Below are 21,986 nucleotides of genomic sequence, written 5' to 3'. Positions count from 1 at the left end.
GCTAGGTGAAATAATGAACCGATCTTAACCATTTTCAATAGGCTTCGTCCGTGGGACAATAGAAAATCATGAACTAAATTTCAATGAATTATCTTCAAAATAGCGACCTGTAGTTTGATTACAAGATTAACCTGGACGGACAGACATAGCTAAATCGACTCAGAAAATGATTCTGTGCCGATTGTTATACTTTAATGTGGGCACAGGACCAATATTATTGTGCGTTACAAACATCAGCACAAACCCAATATGCCCTTCCCACTAAAGCGTAGGGTAGGGTATAAAAAGAAAATTGATATTAATTCTACTCGGAATTTCGGTGTATAACAGTTTATTGTTTAGAATAATATATAACAGTATATTTTTATAGAAAAATAAGTGAGTAATGGATTTTTATAAAAGAAATTTGTATATAAAATCCTTTCTATATTGTTTCTTTATAACAGATTTTTCTATAGATAAATTTGAGTATTAAAGTTTTGTCTTTTGAAAAATTTGTGTAAAACAGATTGTTTTGTATACAATAATATTTGTATAACAGTATTTTTCTCTGAAATAATGTAGAAAAATTTATTTTTAGTAGAAAAATTTGTGTATAACAGTTTTTCTATAGAAAAACTAATGTATAACAGCTTTTTATATAGAAAGTTTGTATTTTTTTAAGAAAAAATGTATGTATAGAAAAGATTGTGTGTAACAGTTTTTCCTATAGAAAAAATTATGTTGAACTGTAGCTTCTATGGAAAAATTATAAAATAGATAGTAATAAAATCTAGTAACATCATACTAACTTAAAACTACTAATTAAGACTCATTAGCATGATTTTCTTAATCATCCTTACTAAATAACTTTTACTTTTATATATATAAAAAATACTGCTAAATCATTTGCATTAGTCTGTGTTATATATTTACATGAATTTGAATAATTTTTTAGCTTCTCTTTTGCAGATAAAACAATTTTGGCAAATTTATGGCCTAAAAGTTTAGCTATTTATTTCTTTTTTTATTAGTTTGAATTTACATGTGTTTAGTTTTTATGATATTTATACTAATTTATTTTATGTTTTTGATTTTATTTACATTTTATTATCTTAATTAAGCAGAAATCGTTCTCTAAAAGTGATTTATTACTTCGAGATCATAAAGTTCACGTGTATCTACAACAGAAGATTAGCAGCTAAAGAATTTTTACAATGGCATGTAACATACTAGGTTTGATTTTACTATAACGTGGAGATGTCTAGCATCGGAATATAAAAATAGAAGAACTAGTGGAATATGTATTTATAATGAATTGCTTCGAAGAATTTCTTTATTGCTTTAGTTAAATTTACATCATGTCAAATGACGATGGTTAATTTCATTCTATGGCTAAACCTGGTTTAATATATGTTTCGTGTTTTTCAAAAACAATAAAACAATAATTTCGGAAGAACAGAAACATAATATTTTAAGTAAATTGCAATTTTCTGGTTTTTTTTGTTTCATTAATTATTGTTTTAAATGCTTATTTAAAACAATAAAAACAAAATTTTTATTTTTACAAAAATATTGTTTGCAAAAAACAGCTGTTCATTGTTTCTGTTTTTGAGTGAAAACTTGGCAATACTAACAAAGTTAACTGAGCTTAAATCTAAAACTGAAAAACACAATTATCGGTTAAAGCCCGCCTAAATTTGTTCCGAGTTTAATGTAACAGCAAGTTAAGCCTAGTTTAACTGATGAGTAAGAAACCCGTCCTTATTAACATATACTATTTAACAGAAATATTATGGTATTCAATTTTTTCTTTGAAAATGTTTGGCGTATAACAGTTTGTTTTGCAAATTAATTTGAAAATAATTTTTTTCTGTAGAAAATTTATAGCAATATTTTCTATAAAAAAAATTTGGTTATTAAAGTTTCTTGCGTATAATAGACTTTTTTATAAAAATTGTGTATAACAGTTTCCTTTATTTGTTTATAACAGTTCTTTTTGTATAAATATTTGTGTATACAAATGTTTTTCTTTATAGAAATTTTTTTTGTACAACAGTTTCTATAAAAAAAAATTGACGTATAAAACCTTTTTTCTGCATATAAATTTGAAATACGTTTTTTCTTTATAGAAAAATATGTTTATAACAGTATTTAATTTTAGTAGTTTTTATAGGAAATTAAGTGTATAACAGTTTCTTTTATTAAAATATACGTGTTAATAGTTTTTCATATGTATGTGTTATGTTGATTATCGCTGTGCGATGATGAATCAGTCAATCCGAGAAGCTTCTAAAACTGAATTTGGTGTTCTGTAAATCGTATTTTTCTTATTACAACGTAAAATTCAGAAAAATAAACATATTTTATAAAAAAATGAGTTTAAAATGACCATAGCGTTGAGTTAAGTTACAATGAAACGCGAAAAATTACTTATTTAATTTATTAGAAGAAAATTCAATTCGATATACTTTCGACTAGATTTGTGTACTCGGTTTTAAAACGAAAAATTTACTCGAATTATGTTTACAGAACAGAAAGAAGAGATAATACTTTTTTCAAATAGATTAGAATATAATTCATTTTCTATAGAAAACAAGTATGAATATATAGTCGGGCGTAGCTGACCATATGATACCCTACACCTGTCAGTATGTATGTTAAAAATGGGGATTATTTATAGTATTTTTATTTTGGCAAAAAAATAATTTTTTTACAAGAGGGCTCAAAGGGGAGTAGGGCAAAATATGGTCCTATCCTTAAAAATGTTGGTAGTCTTCATCAATAATATTTATGTAGAATTTAAAAGTGTTATTAGTGTTTGTAAGTGAATTTTGACCTTTAAGTCATTTTCTGAAGGGGAGTTTGTATGGGGGATAGGATCAAATGAAGCCCGATCATTACAAAAATCGGTAGTGTCATTTAAAGTTCCATAAAACTAAGTTTTGTCGACTTTTGTTAACATAATAGTTCATTTAAATTAATTATAAGCCAAAAGGCCCTATTGGGGGGGGGGGTACAGTTGTATGGGGGCAAGTCGAAATAATGGACCGATTTTAACCATTTTCAATAGACCTTGGGCCAAAAGAAGCATGTGTGCCAAATTTCATCTAATTATCTTCAAAATTGCGGCCTGTACCTTGCGCACAAGGATTACATGGACAGCCAGCCAGCCGGACGGACATAGCTTGATTCTAAGCCTATTGGTATACTTTAAGGTGGGTATTGGACGAATATTTTTCTATGTTACAAACATCAGCACAAACCCAATATACCCTCCCCACTAAAGTGGTGTGGGGTATAAAAATGTATTTTACAGTTTTCTGTTTAGAACAGTTTTCTTTAATAAATACTATATTACAGTTTTTTGTAGATATGTATGTGTATTTATACTTAATAGTTCCTTTCATAAAAACTTTTTGTATAAGAGTGTTCTTTATGACAATCAGTCATTTTTTAAATTTCTTTCATTTCAGTCATTGTGTAGTATATGACTGGAATTTGAAAATCTATATTAAATATTTCACATATTTTTTGTAAATTTCAAATGTTATAGTTATCATCTTTAGAATAATAATCTCTACCTCACAAATTAAACTAGACTTTTCTACGAAAAGAAAATTTCATTTTGATTTATTTATTATTATTATTTGTTTGTTTGTTCCAGTTTAAATAAATTTAAATTATTAATTAAATATAAGCAATAAAATTAATATGTATTTAAAAACAATTCTTATAAAACACAAGAATATGTTATAATATAAATATATATTTTAATAAAATAAAAGAAAAAAAAACATAAAAAATAATTGCAGCATAGTTAACAAAATAGACAGACAGTTATTTAAGTAGTAGGTATTAGGTTTTAATTAGGATGTGCGATCAAAGATGAATACAAATTTTATTTATTTTATAAGAATTTTTAAAAATTTAAATTTGGTAAAGAAATGTTAATTTAAAATCAATTGAATAGTGTTTTATAAACATTTACTTAGTAAATCGTTTTTTGGTTTATTTAAGAAAATCTAAACAATTTGTAAAGATTTTTTTAATCTAAGATAATACAAAACATCGCACACCAAAGCTTTTTTATTTAAATAATTTATTTTATTATTTAATTAATTTTAATTAATATAAACATAAATTTAATATATTTTTTATACAAAAAATATTTCAATAATTGTATTTCCACTTTTTTATATATTGCAAAAGTTGAACAAAAATAAATGCTAGTGATAAAAATATAACAAATATTTATAACACTTTTTTCCATAGAAAATAAAAAAACACAATAAAATATATTTAAATATTTTAATACAATTAAGGAAAAAAATTAAATAAGACAGGAAAAGCAAACCTTTCTTAAACAAAAAGTGACTATATAACTCATTAATACAAAGAGACTTACTTAAAAACTAAAGAAATGGAGGCCTTTTTTAAACACAATTATTTATTACTTTTTTTTAAATTTTCATTAATGTAATTTGTTTGACTCGTAGTATCTCTATTGCTTAGCCTAGTTTTAAAAAAAATTAATTCCTTTAAATATATTTTGTTGTTCCTTATTTGAGTTTTTTTTATAAGCATAGAATTTGTAAAGATTTTTCTTGTTTTTTTATATTTTGGTTAAAGATTAAATTGTAAAGAAAAAATGTTATTTTATATATTTTAGTATTTCCTAAAAGAATGTTTTTGTAAAGTAATTGAATAATAGCTTTTTGTATTTGTGTGTATGTAGTATGTGTGTGTGTGTTTAAGGGTAATCTATTATTTTTTAGAAGAAAAACAGTAATAAATTATTTTGCTCATTTTGTTAGAAATCAATATTCTATGGGATTGGGATCACGTTTTTTACGTGAATATTTCAAGCCCAAATTATCGCTGATCTCATCGATAACCTCTAGAGCATAGTCAAGTTGTTCTTTGGTATGTGCAGCCGATAAACAATAACGTATACGGCCCTCCATAATGGGTGTGGCAGGAAAACCAACACCCACAACGGCTATATGGCGGGTAGTTAAGGTACGTACAACGGCTCTGTGTAAGGACATAAGAAAAAGTTTAGAATTTTTATTTTTTGAATGGTTTACACAAAGTTCTTACCCAATTTTGGAGAATAGATATACCAACATCGGCACAACTGGTGAATCTTCATGACCATAAATGATGACACCCATTTGTGCTAAACGTTTGCGGAAATATCTTGTATTACGTGCTAATTGATTGATTTTTCTGCGACCCATATCGGTGCCATCTAGGCCCATTATAATGCTCATGGATGTATAGATTTGTTGTGCCACTGGCGGTGACATTGTCGAGGCATAACAATGGGCATGGCTGTTTGTGCGTAAGAAGTCAATAAGTTTCTAAAAGAGTAAAAAATCATAAATAATCTAATAGTAAAACTTTTTATTTAATAGGATATATAAAAGCTTTTGGAGAAAAAGTTTTTTTAGCTAAAATCTTTATATTGAAAAGCTTTTTGTGAAAAAGTCTGTTTAAATGCTTTTGTATAGAAAATTGTCCTTTCTTTGGTTTTATAAAGAAAACTTTTTTTAGAAAGCATTTTTGTAAGGAAAAAAGCATCCGTCATTAAATTTCATTAAAAAACAACTGTGTAAAGAAATTTTTTTATTTTACATAGCTTTTTCTTAAAAAGCTTGTTTTTTTTTTCGTTAAAATCTTAATTTCTTTAATTTTGTTAAGACAACTTTTTCATTAAAAAGCTTTTTTGTTAAAAAAGGCTTCTCGTTAAAAATATGTTTCAATTAAAGCTTTAATTCCCTCAAATATACTTCAAAAATATAATTTAAAAAACTTTCTGTGAATTAATTGTTAAAAAGCTTTTTGTACTGTATTTTTATATTTATATATTTTTTACTGTATTATAGATTTATTCAGTAGAATTGTTTAACTATAGATGGCCTTTTAGGCTCGGTTATAACGTTCAATAAATAAATAATAATAATAATAATAATAATAATAATAATAAAAAAAAAAAAGCTTTTTGATAAAGTTTTAGTTCAAAAAAAATTAAAATAAAAGTTTTCTTTTTGAAATTTATAACTCACCTTTGAACCAGCAATATAGCCACCAGCACTACCAAAACTTTTAGTGAATGTACCCATTAGAATATCAACATCTTTGGGATCAGCACCAAAATAATCCACAGCACCACCACCATTTGGACCCATCGCACCAATACTGTGCGCTTCATCTAAATACAAATAAGCCTTGTATTTCTTTTTCAATTCAATAATTTCGGGCAGTCGTACAATAGAACCTTCCATACTGAATACACCTTCAACAATAATTAAGATTTTCTTCCATGGTTTGCCACCATCTTTAGTATTACCATTTACTACACTCGTTCTTAGAACACGTTCCAAATCTTTCATATTATTATGTTTAAAGACCTTAGTGGTGGCACCCGACAAGCGAATACCCAATATAATAGAGGCATGATTTTTCTCATCACTTACTACCAAACAACCAGGCGAAAGGAGAGAAGGTAAATTAAGGGCATTTGTGGCAAAGCCCATGCCAAATACTATAGCATCTTCCACACCCAAATAACGGGCGGTTAACTTTTCCAAATCATCATGCAGCTGAGTATTACCCAGCTCTACACGTGGACTGCAGAGAGCTAAACCAAATTCCCTGGTGGTCTTCTCAGCATTATCAGCACAAGGACCAGAGTTGTCGGCAAAACCCAAATAATTATAAGAGCCCAAATTAAGGCATCTAGTTTCAGTGCCCGTAAACTCAAAACTCCAACCATAATCATGTGTAACACGATCTTTTAGGGTTAATTCAGCACCGGGAACACTGCAAATGGGACGATTCCAACAGTCTCTAACACGACGATACACATAACGCGAATAGAAACTTTCAAATGCATCATACAGTGTAACGTAACCCTCACGATTTTCCTCCTTGGCAACTTTGGGTACGAACAGTAATTGATTTAAATAGCCCAATATCATGAGTAAATAAAAACCTAAATAGGTAAAGCAGGCTGTGTGTAAGGGCACCTCTTCAAATGAGGTCTTTTTAAAGTGTTCCTCTGCGGGCGTTAGTTTACGTTCGGCAGCCGAGAGCTTTGAGGCCACTCCATATTCTGTGGTTGTTGTGCCTCCATTCTTAAGTGGAAAGTAGCCATTAGTCTGTAGAGTGTAGAGAAATGATTTGAGATTAGTTTTAAAAATATGTAAAATGAAGAAAGTTAAAAGTTTCATTTTTAGGATAATAGATTTTTATTATAGAAAAGCTTTTAATATTTTAAAAAGTTGTATTCAAAATATTATTTTTTAAAAACTAAAAAAAAAACTTTTTAATAAAAAGCTTTAAAAGAGCTTTCATTAAATGCTTAGAAGCTTTCAAAAGTTTTTTTAAATAAAAGCTCTTTTAATAGAAAGCTTGTTAAAAGCTCTTTTTCATAGAAAGCTTTTTAAAAGCTCTTTTATTAGAAAGCTATTTAAAAGCTCTTTTAATACAAAGCCTTTTAAAAACTCGTTAAATAGAAAGCTTTTTTTAAATCTCTTAATAGAAAGCTTTTGAAAAGCTGTTTTCATAGAAAGCTTTCTAAAAGCCCTTTTATTAGAAAGCTATTTAAAAGCACTTTTAATACAAAGCTTTTTAAAAACTCTTTTAATAGAAATTCGTTGTGCCACTGGCGATGACATTGTCGAGGCATAACAATGGGCATGGCTGTTTGTGCGTAAGAAGTCAATAAGTTTCTAAAAGAGTAAAAAACATTAGTAATCTTATATTAAAGCTTTAGTTAATAGGATATATAAAAGCTTGCTACGTGAAAAGCTTGTTGGGAAGGTTTTTTTTAACTAAAATCTTTATATTAAAAAGCTTTTTGTGATAAATTCTGTTTTAAATGCTTTATGTAGAAAATTGCCCTACTTTCGTTTAATAAAGAAAGCTTTTTCTTTTTTAACATTTCCTCCATTTACTTTTTTAATTAACATAGCTTTTTCCTTTTGTTAAAACAACCTGTTAGTTAAAAGGCCATTTTCTTTAACTTTTTTTTTTGAAAGCTTTTTTCTTAGATAACATTCCTCGTTAATAATATGTTTTTATAAAAGCTTTTAATAGAAAGCTATTTAAAAGTTCTTTTAATATAATGTTTGTAAGAGCTCTTTTAATAGGAAGCTTTTTTAATATAAAGCTTTTTTAATATAAAGCTTTTTAAAAGCTCTTTTAACGGAAAGCTTTTTAATAAAAAAATTAAAGGAATTTGATAAAAAGCTTAAAAAAATGTCTTCCCAAATAGTTTTTAATATTGTTTTTGTAAATTTATTTTGTATTTAGATAGAGTAAGGTTATTTTAAACATATTGCAACAGAACAATGCACTACTACTATGGCTATACAAGTCAAATATCACGGACGAGACAGTGATAAAATCTATTTGTATTTATTTACCACAAATAACAAATGTGTCATTATAAATAATATAAATAGATATTCATAAATATGTTTAGGTTCTTATCCAAATGCAAATAGAGATAACATCTCATGCATACAATATAATATTTCATAATAATAATTTTTTAATTGCTATTTTTTTTATCTAAGCAACAAAAACATCCAAATAAATACGTAAAATAAAATCATTAAAAAAACGTGTTATAAGCAAAAACAAAAAATGAAACAAAATCTATGTTACAAGGTTTGAATTTTAATGAAATGTATACAAATAAAAAAGAGTCGTACAAAAAAAAAAAGGAAAATTATTTTTTGTGGCGGTTAATGTACATAGGTACATACTTAATCACTGTTAGTAATTTTACGCAGAAATATAAAATTATTTCAACTCATCATACGTAATTGTTTATAATACAACATTTATAATAAATATTTAGCTAAAAACACGCCACTCTCTCTTTATACATATTTTTCGTATCTTTTTTTTAAGTTTTTTGTTTTTTTTATACATACAACAAAATTTGAGTCATTTTACGATAACAACTTTATGATGATGAGTTAGTGGTTGTTTAATAGTATTTTTGGTCTATTGTTTGGATATTGTTTATTTTGCTGAACTACATATTATAATATAAAATAACAAAATTATTGTAAATATTTAATGTTTATTAGCACAGCAATTAGATTGAATTGCAAATTGTTGTGTTTTTGTTAAAAGGAGGGGGGCGAGAATATGTCAATTCTTTTTACAGTTCTAGTTAAGTGCAGAGGAGGTGTTAAAGGAAATAAATTAAGAAAATTAACAGTTATTTCGTAATAACTATGTTATGAGGTTCAAAATCAAACTTTTTTGAATTTATTTAAATTACTGCATACAATTCAAAGTACTAATTTACTTTTGCACTAAAATATAAAAAAATTTTAAGGCAAAGTAAATATTTACTAACTTTTCTAAAAAAAAAATCTATAAACTTTTTCTCTATAATTTTCCTAAATAAACAATACTTTATCGAAGACTAAAAATGACAGCATTGTAATCATTTTTTCACATAATATAAAAACTTGTTAATAATTGTAATGGCCATAATAAAGTAAATATTAATAGTAATAGAAAAATAAATAAATATTTACTTTATTACAAACATTTATTTGTGATATTTTTGAAATTTTATTTTAAACTAAACTGAATAGTTTTTAGTTAAAATGAATAAATGTAGCGATTATGTACTTGTACAAATGTTAAACACATGTTTGTTTGTTAATATTTTACTTTTATATGTCTATTAGCAGCATAGTGTTAAGTGCAATTGTAGTTAAAGCATAAAAAACCTAACTAATCTAACAAAATTGTGAAAAAAATCTAGAATATAATATGACTAGAAAAATCTAAAATAAAACAAAATATCTTGATATAAGATCTGTTTATTTTCTTGCAAAAGTTAGTATTCTGTAAAAAATAGAAAATTCTTTAAAATGCCAAATAACAACAAGCTTTTATTAAATTTTTACAAATATTTTTGTTAAAATTGCATTAATTTGAAATATTTAGTATATATTTTTAATGAATTATCTAATAAGGAGTGAGATCGAAAAATTCTTAACACACGTTTTTCATTACATTTTTCAACCAAAGTATTATTTGATTTTTTTTTTTGATCAAGTTACCTTTGAAAAACATGTCAGTTATTATGTGTAATGTCAATTATATTAATTTTTTTGTTAATCTGATTAAAATGAGTGACCAGAAAAAAGTGCGTACTGAAATTATTAAATATTTTCAACTAAACCCAACTTGGTCTTACAAAAAGTTGGCCAAGCATACAAAGGTCTGCCGTCAAACTGTTCCCAATGTTATTAAACAGTACCGGGAGAACTTGTCAGTTGATAGAAAACCTGGTTCAGGTAGAAGGAATGGTCCACATGATGTTTCTAAAGCCAAAAAAATAGAACGCATTTTCAAAAGAGCTCTCAACACATCCGGTAGGAAAGCAGCTCGGTTAGGTCAGTGCTCGGACTATTTGGTACGAAAAGTTAAAGCTAATGCAGGTTTAAAAACATACAAGGCTCAAAAAGTTCCTGACAGGAACGCTGCTAAAAATTTAGAGACCAAAAACAGAGCACGGAAATTGAAGTCAAGTTTTATAAAAAAATATTCTTGCTGCATAATGGATGACGAAACGTATGTTCTGGCAGATTTTTCGCAACTTCCAGGTCAAAAGTTTTATGTTGCTGATGCTCGAGGGAATGTTGAAGAAAAGTTTAGGACCCAAAAGCAGACAAAATTTCTCAGAAAGTTCTTGGTATGGCAAGCAATATGCAGTTGCGGCAAAAGAAGCCAATCATTTGTTACAACGGGCTCTATAAATATTGAAATTTACATCAAGGAATGTTTACAAAAAAGGCTGCTTCCATTCATAAGACTTCATAATGTGTCCACTTATTTTTGGCCTGACTTGGCATCCTGTCACTATGGTAAACAAGCCCTTGAGTGGTACAAGAACAATAATGTGGTATTTGTACCAAGAGAGGCAAATCCTCCAAACTGCCCGGAGCTAAGGCCAGTGGAGAGATATTGGGCTCTTGTTAAAAGAGAATTGAAAAGTACAAAAAAGGTGTCCAAAAGTGTGGTAGATTTTAAACGGAGATGGACTACATGTTCGAGCAAAGTGACAGAAAGCACTATAAAAACGTTAATGGAAAGGTTTCCGAAAAGGGTTCAAAATTTCATCACTAGTGATTAAAACTATAAAAATATTTTTTTTTTGTAATTTGTAATAATAATTTGAATCAAATAAAAAATAAATAAAGCTGTAAGTTTAGTGGTTTCTTTTTTATAAACATATATGTATGTTAAGAATTTTTCGATCTCACTCCTTATATTAATCTGAAGTTTCTATAATAAGAACATGTATTAGAAGTTTCTACTACAAAATCAATTAAATATATGTGGTATTTTTATGAAGACCTTTGGCAAAAACTGATTTTTAATTGAAAACTATAATGTCTATGAGAGATTTGAAAGAGATGCACATGTGAGTTTTTTAAATCCCTTTGTTATGGTTGTTAGTATTAAGACATAATATTGGACGTATACAAAAATCATCCTATTGAATCGTGGAACTGAGCTGCATCCCTGGAATTTTATATACAAAAAGTTGTAGTTATAATAACTACAATCTTCTTATTTTTATCTACTTTATACCTTTGGTTAGGTATGCTTCCTAAGCAGCTTACTTGACTCCATATATTTTAATCTTGTCAGAAACGAATTCTGATATTAGACCTATCCCAGAAAGCTCAACCATGCCTTACAAAAACGAAAAACCCTAAGTAAGTTCCCTGTAAAGTAAAGTATAAGCTATAACGTCTCATCTTCCTCTTTTTTATGACAACTTCTACAGTGTTATAGCTATATCCAAAACCTAGTCTCTTGGCATGTGCGCCAATAACACAGTGTTCTATTATTACTGATATAAGCGTTCTAATCTGATCTCTTCAAAAAATTGTGTGCAGTCTTGATCTAAGAGCATGATATAGAGGAAAGATAGACCTAGAGATCTGACAAATAGTTTTACTTAACAACCTGATTTAGACTTTACCATACAGTTCGTTTAAAAACAAGTGTCTTACAATTCGTAAGTAAGTAAGTAAGGGATAGTTCCTTAGTTAATTCGCTGCTCTTTTAATAGAAGATATTTTTGCCTAAAGATCACTACAATAGTTTAGATCTTTATTGAGAGATTATTTTCATAGAGCCTGGTATAGTTCTCTACTAATCTATTAATCTTCTTAATATGAGAACATATAGAGATTTTTAACGGTGACAAAAAACGTTCCGTTGCTCTCATTTATTGCAATAACCCATTGTTGTCTAGAACTCCTTTTAATGGAAAAACTTTTGGGTAATACAGCCTATGAGTTTGAGTTAATTTTTTCCCCATTTGTAAAAGCAGTAAGCTATGATGGAAGCAAAAATTTTAAAACAATTTAAAGTAAATTTTAAGATACTTGAGTTCTTAGACTGGTACAAATAATACTTATTTTTCTATCTACAAACAAGTTAATATTCCTTGTATTCAAGAGCTTAAAAACACACCTCAATTATTTATTTTTTGAAAATCTGTTCATTTCAATATATGTATTCATATTTCTACTCTACATATTTATGTATAGAGATTTCTATTACGAAATGTATACAGTTAATTAATTTAAAAATGTCAAAAGTTCATTTAAGTTAAAGTAGTCACCATATATAGTGTATATATTATTTCTATTAACAAAACAATAAAATTTACATTATTCTAGATACATATATGTATATGAACATATAAATATTTGTCAAATCAGTGCATATACAATGTATGTATGTTTTCTCTAGTGAATAAAAAAAAATAACAAGAATATTAAATAACTAATAAAAAAAAGAAGTAATAATAGAAGTGATTGAATGAAAAAAGTAAGAGTGTTATATTCGACCATGCCGACTCTTATAAAACCACCATCAAATTGTTACAAAACTTGTTTATGTTGAATATCATCGTTGTACTCGAATTTTTAAGCTAGTAATGAGCGGTAAAGTCATTTTTTGAAGGAAAATTTTAAAAAAATGTAGACCAATCCTCACAAATGTTGGTAGAAAGATTATGGCCCATACAAAGCTTGTTTATGTCAAATTTCTGAACCAGTAATAATTTCCTGAAAGCGACCTCATATGGGGATAGGGTCAATAATGGACCGGTCCTTACAAACGTTAGTAGATTTAGGTTTATTTCGGAAAGGGACCTTATATGGGGGATAGGGTCAATTATGAACCGATCCTCATTAATAGATTTACGTTCACGTAAGACTTATTTATGTAGAATTTCAGCGTTATACTTGTATTTTTAAATCTCTTATAACTTTTAAAACTGTTTTGCGGTGGGTCACTTGTATGGGGGCTATAAGGAAATGTTTGTATATTTTCAATACCAAACAAACCATATTAATGGAGAATATTAATGCAAAATTCCAATTCTCTAGCTCCTTTCGTGTTGTCCCTATCGTGATTTGAAAATACATACGGAAGGAGGGACAAAGAGAACGTTTCAGATGTAATAAGGGCCCAAGATATACATATACTTTTAAGGGTCTTAAGCGAAAATTTCAACGTGTTACAAACGGAATGAAAAAAACATATCTTTTAATGGTAAATATAAAAATCAACTAACTGTCCTACAATTTAAATCACATTAACTAAAATTATTGATTATAAATCAGTATTTACTTTACAGGCACGCATCAATGATTTAGATAATGATCAGCAGTTAGAGTTAAAACAAAACATACAGAAAGAAACATTTATTTAGTTGTTTATGGAAAAGGGCGACTTTTAAATAAAATTAAACAGTTTTAGGTAAGATTTTTTGTAAACAAGCAATGACATTTCAAAAGTTTTACATTTAAACTTAATACACTAGTTATTTTATAAAATAAAACACTAGTTAAAATTATACAAAATGCAAAAGTAACTCTAAATATGGGGACAAAAGTTATTATGGTTACGTATGCGATTAGATAAGCTTTATTAACAAATTTTGTTGGTATATACCTATAGTAACTAAACTAAAATGAATAGTCTCTGGAGCAACTACATACATACATACATACATACATACATACATACATACATACATACATACATACATACATACATACATACATACATAGGTATTTTGAAACAATATTTTCAAATATTTAAAAATGTCAACCTGCTTTAAAATTAAAGCGGAAACACTATTTTTTTTTTTTTGGCAAACTTAAATAAATAGATTTTGTACCTATTTATTTATTAGCCTATAAACAATGACCCTGTAAATCTTTACATGAAAAGAAAGCAACACCCTATAACAAAATTATCAATGCAACATTAACAATCTTAAATGTTCTAATTTTATAGTTTAAAAACAATGACTAATTAACTAAATTTATAAAAGAAGTATTTTAATTATTTAAGGTACTTAATTTAATTGTTTAGGTTATTTTTTATATATAAACAAATTGTTGTATATATACTCTATGATTCATCGTATTTCTGTTTCAAAAATCCCAGTTGTATGTACAAAAAAAATATATATAATAAAAATAATTAAACTGCAATTGATAAGAGAAAGGTAAGCTCGTTATTCAATCATTTTCTTATCGATTTTTTTATGAACGCAAGAAATTTTAACGAATCACACATGGCTGTAGATAATTGATAACACAAAATGTACAACAATTTTAAAATATTTTTGGAATTTTATTTGTTAATGTTAGTGCAATTAACAAATATTCTCATTCATTCTACTTAGCACAGTTTCGATTTTTTTTTTTTTTTTGTTCAAACTAAACCCAAAATATCCTTATGATTTAAAGATTAATTTCAAATTTTAATTATTTTTAAATTTCAATAAAGAAAACTTTGAACTTTTTTAGTTCAACATTGGTAAATCTGAACAATTGGCTAAGGGCGGGTTTCTTACTCATTAGTTAAACTAGGCTTAACTTGCTGTTAGATTAAACTCGTAACAAATTTAGACGGACTTTCACCGATAATTGTGTTTTTCAGTTTTAGATTTAAGCTCAGTTAACTTTGTTAGTATTGTTAGTATACTTAAAATATTATGTTTTTGTTCTTCCGAAATCATTGTTTTATTGTTTTTGTTAATTGTGTTTTCTCACTTATAACTTGAGTTTAATTGGCCAATTATACTCAGTTAAACTAAGATAATAAGTGACTTTACTGATAACTGAAAAACACGAAACATATATTAAACCAGGTTTAACCAAAGAATGAAGATTATCTTTATCAGAAAAACTCACCCTAAAATGAATAAAAAATTTTGAATTTTGTTATTTAAGGATTATTTAAACATTTTTTCGAACATAAGTTAGAATTTTCGAAAATTATTTAAAAATTCTCATGACGATTTCAAAAATTTTTTTAAAAATTGTAAATGTTTTGATTTAATTTATTTTTTTTAATTTCAACTAAATCACACTGCTGTTTACAATTGTCATATATTTTTAGATGCTACCTACATACATGAAAACTTTAAACTAAAAACGAGTGTCTCGAAATTAATTACTAACCCTACACTCTTCACAAGGAGTACAAGAAATGTCCAAGCACGTTCTTCATAAAGAGTCAATATCTTCCTGGGGAAGTAAAGCGACTTAGAAATCTTTATTGGTATTATGGTAAGCTAAGCTAATTAGTTTCAGAATGGGTCGTGAGCTCCTTTATGTATTAAATAAAACAATAGTTGCCACCTATTACAAGGACATTATCAATAAAACCTGGTCACTCTAAAGAAAAATAGAACATTTTCTAAATGTCAAAATGAAAATAACTTTCCAATAAGAAAAAAATAACAAAAACAAACAACTAAAGCTTGTGTTTTTAATGATCAACCAAAAAACAAATATGCAAAAACGTTGTCTTAAAGAATTATAAACAAGTTCAATACTAAAATAAATTGTTTGTTTTTTTTCAAGAATACCAATTATTTCAAAAATTTTATCTAAGAATAATCGAAAAACACACAAAACAAGCACGCCTTTTTTTATAGCTTCGCAGTAGCAGCGCTTTAAACGCGTAAAGAAAACACTACTGCACAAAAAGATGCCAGATAACTTTTGTAACATATTCTCTAAATAAAAACAAAAACACTGCACTTTATATTTCACTCTTTTGCATTTGTCTTAAACGTTTTAAATAAAAGTTCGCCAATATAGTTGTATATATTTGATAATTATTAATTACAGCTTATCATTTGAACACCTTATTTTATCATAACATTATCTGGCAACTCCCAATTCTATCATTAAAATCACACCACCAACACAAGTTAACAAATTTATAGTTTTTTTCTTTTTTAATTTCTTAACACACTTTCAAACATATTTATTCTCCATTCATTTCCATTAAATTTTTACTTTCATTTCATAATTTAATATGCAAATTTTTTGATTGTTTCACACATGTCCCATATTTTTATTTACCTTAATGCCATTACCGTTCATGGTCACCACTCGTCCACTAGCCTTGAGACCATTTTTTCGTGTGCGTATTTCCTTGTATGCCGGTGCTGCAAATTTTTTCTCATGCAGCTCCCTATCAAATTGTATTTGTTGTTCTATTTCTGCTGCATTATTTGTTAAGGTACTACTACTGGAACAGCCACTGCCTGCTGCTGGTGATGCTGTTAAGCCGTTTTCTGTAAAAGTAGTACCACCGTCAAGGTTTCCCATTTTATTTTTTCCAATTTCTATCTGTCGTCACCACCGCAACACACACCAAGCCAAGCAACAACAAATTTATTAATTAGTAAGAATTCTATTAAACAAGAAATTCTTATTCAAAAAAAAAACACCAACAAACGACTAAACTCTATAACGACGGACGAGCCCGACTGAGCAAAAAAAACTACACACCAGTGCAGACTGAACAAGGTAATATCACTCAAACAGCTGATTATTGTTTTGTTCGCTTTCTCTATATGATAAAACTGTCAGATTTATGTGTTTGTTGTTGTTTAATATGCAACAAAGCCAAAAACAAGAGGCGGGCGTTGTCAAATATTGTTGTTGATTTCTTTGTTGTCACCATCTTGTTCGTGTAGCTTACTGCTGTCAAGTGATACTCTAGTGTTGATAATTGATCAATTTAGTAATTGTAGTTAGGGGGTAGAAAACGAATTCCAGCGATTTCTCACAATAAATTGTATAGGTTCCTTCATTTCATTATATTAAAAACTAATTAACTAAAGGCCCTAATAGATTACAAAAGCGGCCTGAGAATCAAACTTTTTTTCATTCCAACACACACTACACAAACATTGCTCGTACAAACACCGATTTTTTCACGTTTTTGTGGACTTGTAACTAATTGTCTATAAAACAAAATCGCCAAAAAAATTGCTTGAATCTGAGAAATGGCTGATAACAGGGTTCATGATAATACAGTTCAAACGATGAACTCACCTCGGTTGCAACAACGTTTTTTAACACTCTTCTTTTAAATCGTTTTACAATACTATAAAAGCTCACATTTTACAATATATAACAACTCTGATCTTTTTGACATTTCATTATTGCAAAAAAAGGGAAAAACAGCTTTTGAGCCGGAAAAAAGGGCTTTTCAAATTTCAAAGTAATTTACAGAAATATAAGAATATATTTATTACATTTAAATAATTTAAATACATTTCCTAAAACAAAAGAAGTAGTAAAAACTAATAAAATAATATACAAAATAAATTTACAAAGAAAATTATTGTGTGAAGCTCAACAAATATATACACAAACAAAAAGAGAACCCCACTCACTGCAGGAAAGAAGAAGCAGATGAAAAAAGCACTGCGTACATATTTGAATCATTTACAATTTGGTTTTTGAAGTGCAACCATCATCGTTACGCTAAGTCGAGAAAACTGTGTTAATTGAAACAAAAAGGAGCCGCAATATAAATTTGTAATTTATTTAACAAACATTCGTATTTGAACAAAAAGTATTAAAAAAAGTATAGTTTTTAAAAAAATAATTTGTGATTAATCAAGAATTATTTAGAAAAATTGTGAAATTCAAAAGGAAAAAGTTTGACAAGAAAAAAACAAAAAAGAGTCCTCCTAAAAAGCGTGAGAGATACAATTTATAAAAAGAGAGTTTTTTCCAGAGCGAGGTGTGTGTGTGTGAAGAAAAGTGTGATAAAAACCCCATACGTCACTTTTCGTTGAAAAATAAATTTTCACAACCAATTGGACAAACGAAAGAAAAAACATCCTTTTTCTCTATTCTACAAAAATGGATTTCAATTTTACCGATTTGAAAAAGGAAGCTGCAGCCACAGCTGATGACATCTTCAGTCATTCAAGTGAAGCAGCCAAACAAGTGGGTCAGGATTTACTAGGTAACCTAGGTGGGGGAGGAGGACGTCAAGATGATAACTCACACACTGAGCAAAGTTTTGGCAACGACCAAAAGGAGATGGATTTTGAACATGTAGATCCACAGACTTTTGTACAGCGTATGTCGGCCGGAGCCAAAGAGGCCCAGGAACAATTGGATGCCAAATTTTCACAATCAAAAGATGAATTAGAAGATTTCTTTGGTCAAACCAGTAATGCAGCTAAGCAAGGTGTGGCTGCTGCCACCAATGATTTCATGAATGCCGAACGCGGTTTTATGAATGCGGCTGGTGACAAGGCCAAGGAAATTGAGAAGAAGGCTGCCCAGGCTGTCGATGATCTTTTCGGTTCACATTTGGGCAGTGGTGATAATAAGTTTGAGGCCTCTGCTCCTTTGGCTGATAATGTACAATCTGCCAATAATAATTTCAACAATTTCATGGACGACAATGCTCCCATGACCACATTTGGTAAAACATCAACAGCAGCCGCTGTTAGCAAAGATTCAGACAACGATTCTCCTTCCATTTCTTATAATCCCTCACCGGTTAAGAAAATACCCGCTACGGATGCTTTAAAAGAACAGGACAATGAGAAATTCATTTCCTCTGAAGATCTTTTGGGCGACTTTAAGGAAGAGCGCACTGCTACTCCCGATTCACAGGCTTCCGCTAAACTTCCCACACAAATGAAAGCAGCAGTGACAAACTTACCCACTACCGACCTGGATGTCGAGGACGATGATGAGGACTTTGTTCAAGCTGAAATACCAGCTAAACCAGTCGAACCAAAGGCTGCTGCGGCTCCTGTTGTAGAACCCACACCAGTTCCAGTGGTTAAACCAGCTCCGATTGTACCGGAACCGGTTAAAACTCAGCCACCACCAGCAACACAGGCGCCAGTAGTTCCAGAATCAAAAACAGAAACACCAACTCCCGTTGTTGTCGACACAAAGTCCAAGACATCGACTGTTACTACAACAAAAAAAGCTACGAATGCACAACAACCAAATATTGTATCGGTGGAGGATATTTTCTACAAATACGGTTTGGGTAAGCTTTTTTTTAATAAATTATATTTTTTTATTAAATTCCATTTGTTGGTTTACATTGGAAGCTTGAAACATATTTCTAGCTACAGACCATTATCGAAAAGCACTTTTGATTTCGAAAAAAAAACTTTTTTTACCCAAAATTTATTTTCAAAAAGAAAAATTGTGAAAATGTTGAATTATTTAACAAAAAATTTTTCGAATATAAATTTAAATTTTCAAAACAATTTTAAAATTTGAAAAAAATTCGAAGAAAACTTTGAATAAAATTTCCAAAAATTTCTAAAAAGCTTTTATTCGGAGAATATACTGTAAATATTTGAAAATTTTGATAAATAATTTTGAAATTATTTAGTTAGAATTTGGAATATAAACTTCAAAATTTTTTCGAACTCAATTTCGAATTTTCGAAAAATCTTTCAGTAAACTTATATTTTCGAAAATATCTTTACAAAAGCATTTAAACTAGAAGAAATTAATGATTTTAAAACAAAATAATTATGTTCGAATTTCGAAAATGAATTCTTGTAATTTAGATATTATTAAAACTCTCCAAGGAATTTGTTTCCTTTCACTTTCTTTAAATATAAAAGAGGGATTTAACTCCCAGGGAGTTTATTATTCAGAATAGGGTTTTATATTTTCATGAATTCTTCTTTTGTTAGTAAGAGTATGTATTTCGAACATAAGTTCTAATTTAAAGTTCGTTTTCATTTCATAAATTTTCTCACAAAAGTATTTAATTTATTTAAAATATAATTAAATTGTTATCTGAATTGTAATTAAAATCCCATCGAAATTGAATTAAATTGCAATTTAAAAATGTTATCTCTTGGAATCATATTACGCAGTTATTAAATTTCAAGCTTATATTACAATTTCCAAAAGTTAAACTTTGATACGGAGGTGATTCCACCACCAGTTTGTTTTAAATACATTTTATTGAGTAGTTGGGTTGGTTGATGCTTTTTGGATGGTCTGTAGCTTGCGTCGTCACATCATGTAATATTTGTTTTTACATGTCAATTTTCATTTTGTTTCTTCTTATTCGTTAATTAAACAATTGTTGCAGTTTTTTGTTTGGTTTATTTAAATTGTTGTAAAATAAATTTTAAACTATTTTGAGGTGTTTTTTTTGTTGTTGTTTATTTAATCTAATCACAAGTTGATCATAAAGCATGTTTGTTTGTTTGTTTGTTTGATTGGTTATCAACTAAATGCAGAAAACACTAGAGCAATTTGTTAAACTAGAAAATTGAACATTTGTAGAAGATCAAAGGTCATTATTTGCATATCCCTAAGTCCTTAATGTGTTATTAAATTATTTTTTAAAGGTGGTTTATTAATATTGTAATTTTGATCAAATTTGTTTGTTAGTGTGTTGTCTGTCTGTCGGTTAGTTTTTTTTTTTAAACGCCTAGTGACACGTTATTTTTTTGTCGATTTTGTTAGATACACTTTTTTCCTTCTATTTTATTCCATTCGTTTTTATTATTATTTAGCATTATTACTTTTTATTTGTTTGTTATGAATCATATTTTTTTTTTTATTCTGCTGCTAACAGATAATGATGTCATACACACAGCAACAATAACAAAAAGCCACAATGGAAAATACATTTAACTGAAAATATATTAAACATTTTCAATGTATGACTTTCTTTTAATTAAATAGTTTAGTAACTAATTAATTTTCTTCTTAAATCCCTTAAAATGTTTTAATTAATTCTTGTTTTATATTTTCAAAAAATTTGATTTCGTTATTTCTAAAGAATTTTATTATAATCTGTGTTTTTTTTCTTTCATTCATATATCTACATACCGGCTTTTTTTTTGTTTATTGCATTATTTTTTTGTTAAATACATTTAACAAAATTGTGAGTCATATGATTGTGAATTTATTTATTTCTCTATATTTAGAAATGTTTCATTTCATTTTGTTTATTGCTTTATATTGTATGTATTTCTTTTTTTTTTCAAACTTGCCTCAATTCTTTTTTTTTTTTTTTTTTGAAAGGTATTTTTCTTTTAAAATGTTTCTTAAGTTTTTTTGCTTCTTAGTTTTGGTACATCTTTTAAAGCTTCACTTGTTATTGAGTTGAAAAAAAAGTCTTAAAATGTTCATCGAATACATTTACTTCTGTTACCAAGAGCGTGTTACTTGGCTTATTTTTTCTATTTTCTTTCTTAAACAATTTCCTTTTTTTTCTTACTTTTTTTGTATTACTCTAGTCGTCATGTCTAAAGTTCGAAAAAAATAGTTCTTTTACTGGCATTTCTAATTATTTAACTAAACACTTGAAACTAAAAAGTAGTGGGGATTATTCATTATTATGTTTTATTTTTTGAAGAAGTTTTTTAAGTATTAACTGGTCTGTTTGTTTTAAAATCTGAAGGTTAAAAATTTATTTTATTTTTAAATTTATTATAGTTACTCGACCATTTTAATTGCGAACAACTTTTAGAAAATTTTCAAAATTTAATATTCTTAAATTTTCTAAACATTTTTCTTCAGATTGTATCAAAAGTCCAGTTTTTTATTTTGCATTTTTGGTTAAATATTTTATGTAAAAGATCGATTTTATGTAATTCT

General features: G+C 27.8%; 2 protein-coding genes across 3 annotated transcripts in view; one reads left to right on the top strand and one right to left on the bottom strand.

Moving 5' to 3' along the window:
* Positions 1-4,597: 4,597 nt before the first annotated feature.
* Positions 4,598-16,882, bottom strand: LOC111690733 (serine palmitoyltransferase 2). The gene is made up of 4 exons (XM_023453276.2): positions 16,440-16,882; positions 6,051-7,145; positions 5,083-5,345; positions 4,598-5,016 (listed from the first exon to the last, which is right to left on the bottom strand). The coding sequence occupies exons 1-4, from the start codon at positions 16,686-16,688 to the stop codon at positions 4,800-4,802; spliced, it is 1,824 nt and encodes a 607-aa protein (XP_023309044.2). The 5' UTR covers positions 16,689-16,882; the 3' UTR covers positions 4,598-4,799.
* Positions 16,883-17,685: 803 nt separating this feature from the next.
* The window catches only part of LOC111690742 (reticulon-1-A), a 36,581-nt gene continuing 32,280 nt past the window's right edge, over positions 17,686-21,986 (top strand). The window contains exon 1 of one of the 2 annotated variants that reach the window (XM_023453294.2): positions 17,686-19,395. In XM_023453294.2, coding sequence (XP_023309062.2) covers positions 18,240-19,395 — 1,156 coding nt within the window. In that variant the 5' untranslated portion in view covers positions 17,686-18,239. The remainder of the gene's footprint in view (positions 19,396-21,986) is intronic. The other variant, XM_046947316.1, reaches the window with a different exon arrangement.

This window comes from Lucilia cuprina, chromosome 2, assembly GCF_022045245.1.
Source record: "Lucilia cuprina isolate Lc7/37 chromosome 2, ASM2204524v1, whole genome shotgun sequence".
NCBI lineage: Eukaryota > Metazoa > Arthropoda > Insecta > Diptera > Calliphoridae > Lucilia > Lucilia cuprina.
The sequence above is the reverse complement of the archived record's forward strand: the minus strand, read 5'-3'. Positions and strand labels throughout refer to the sequence as shown.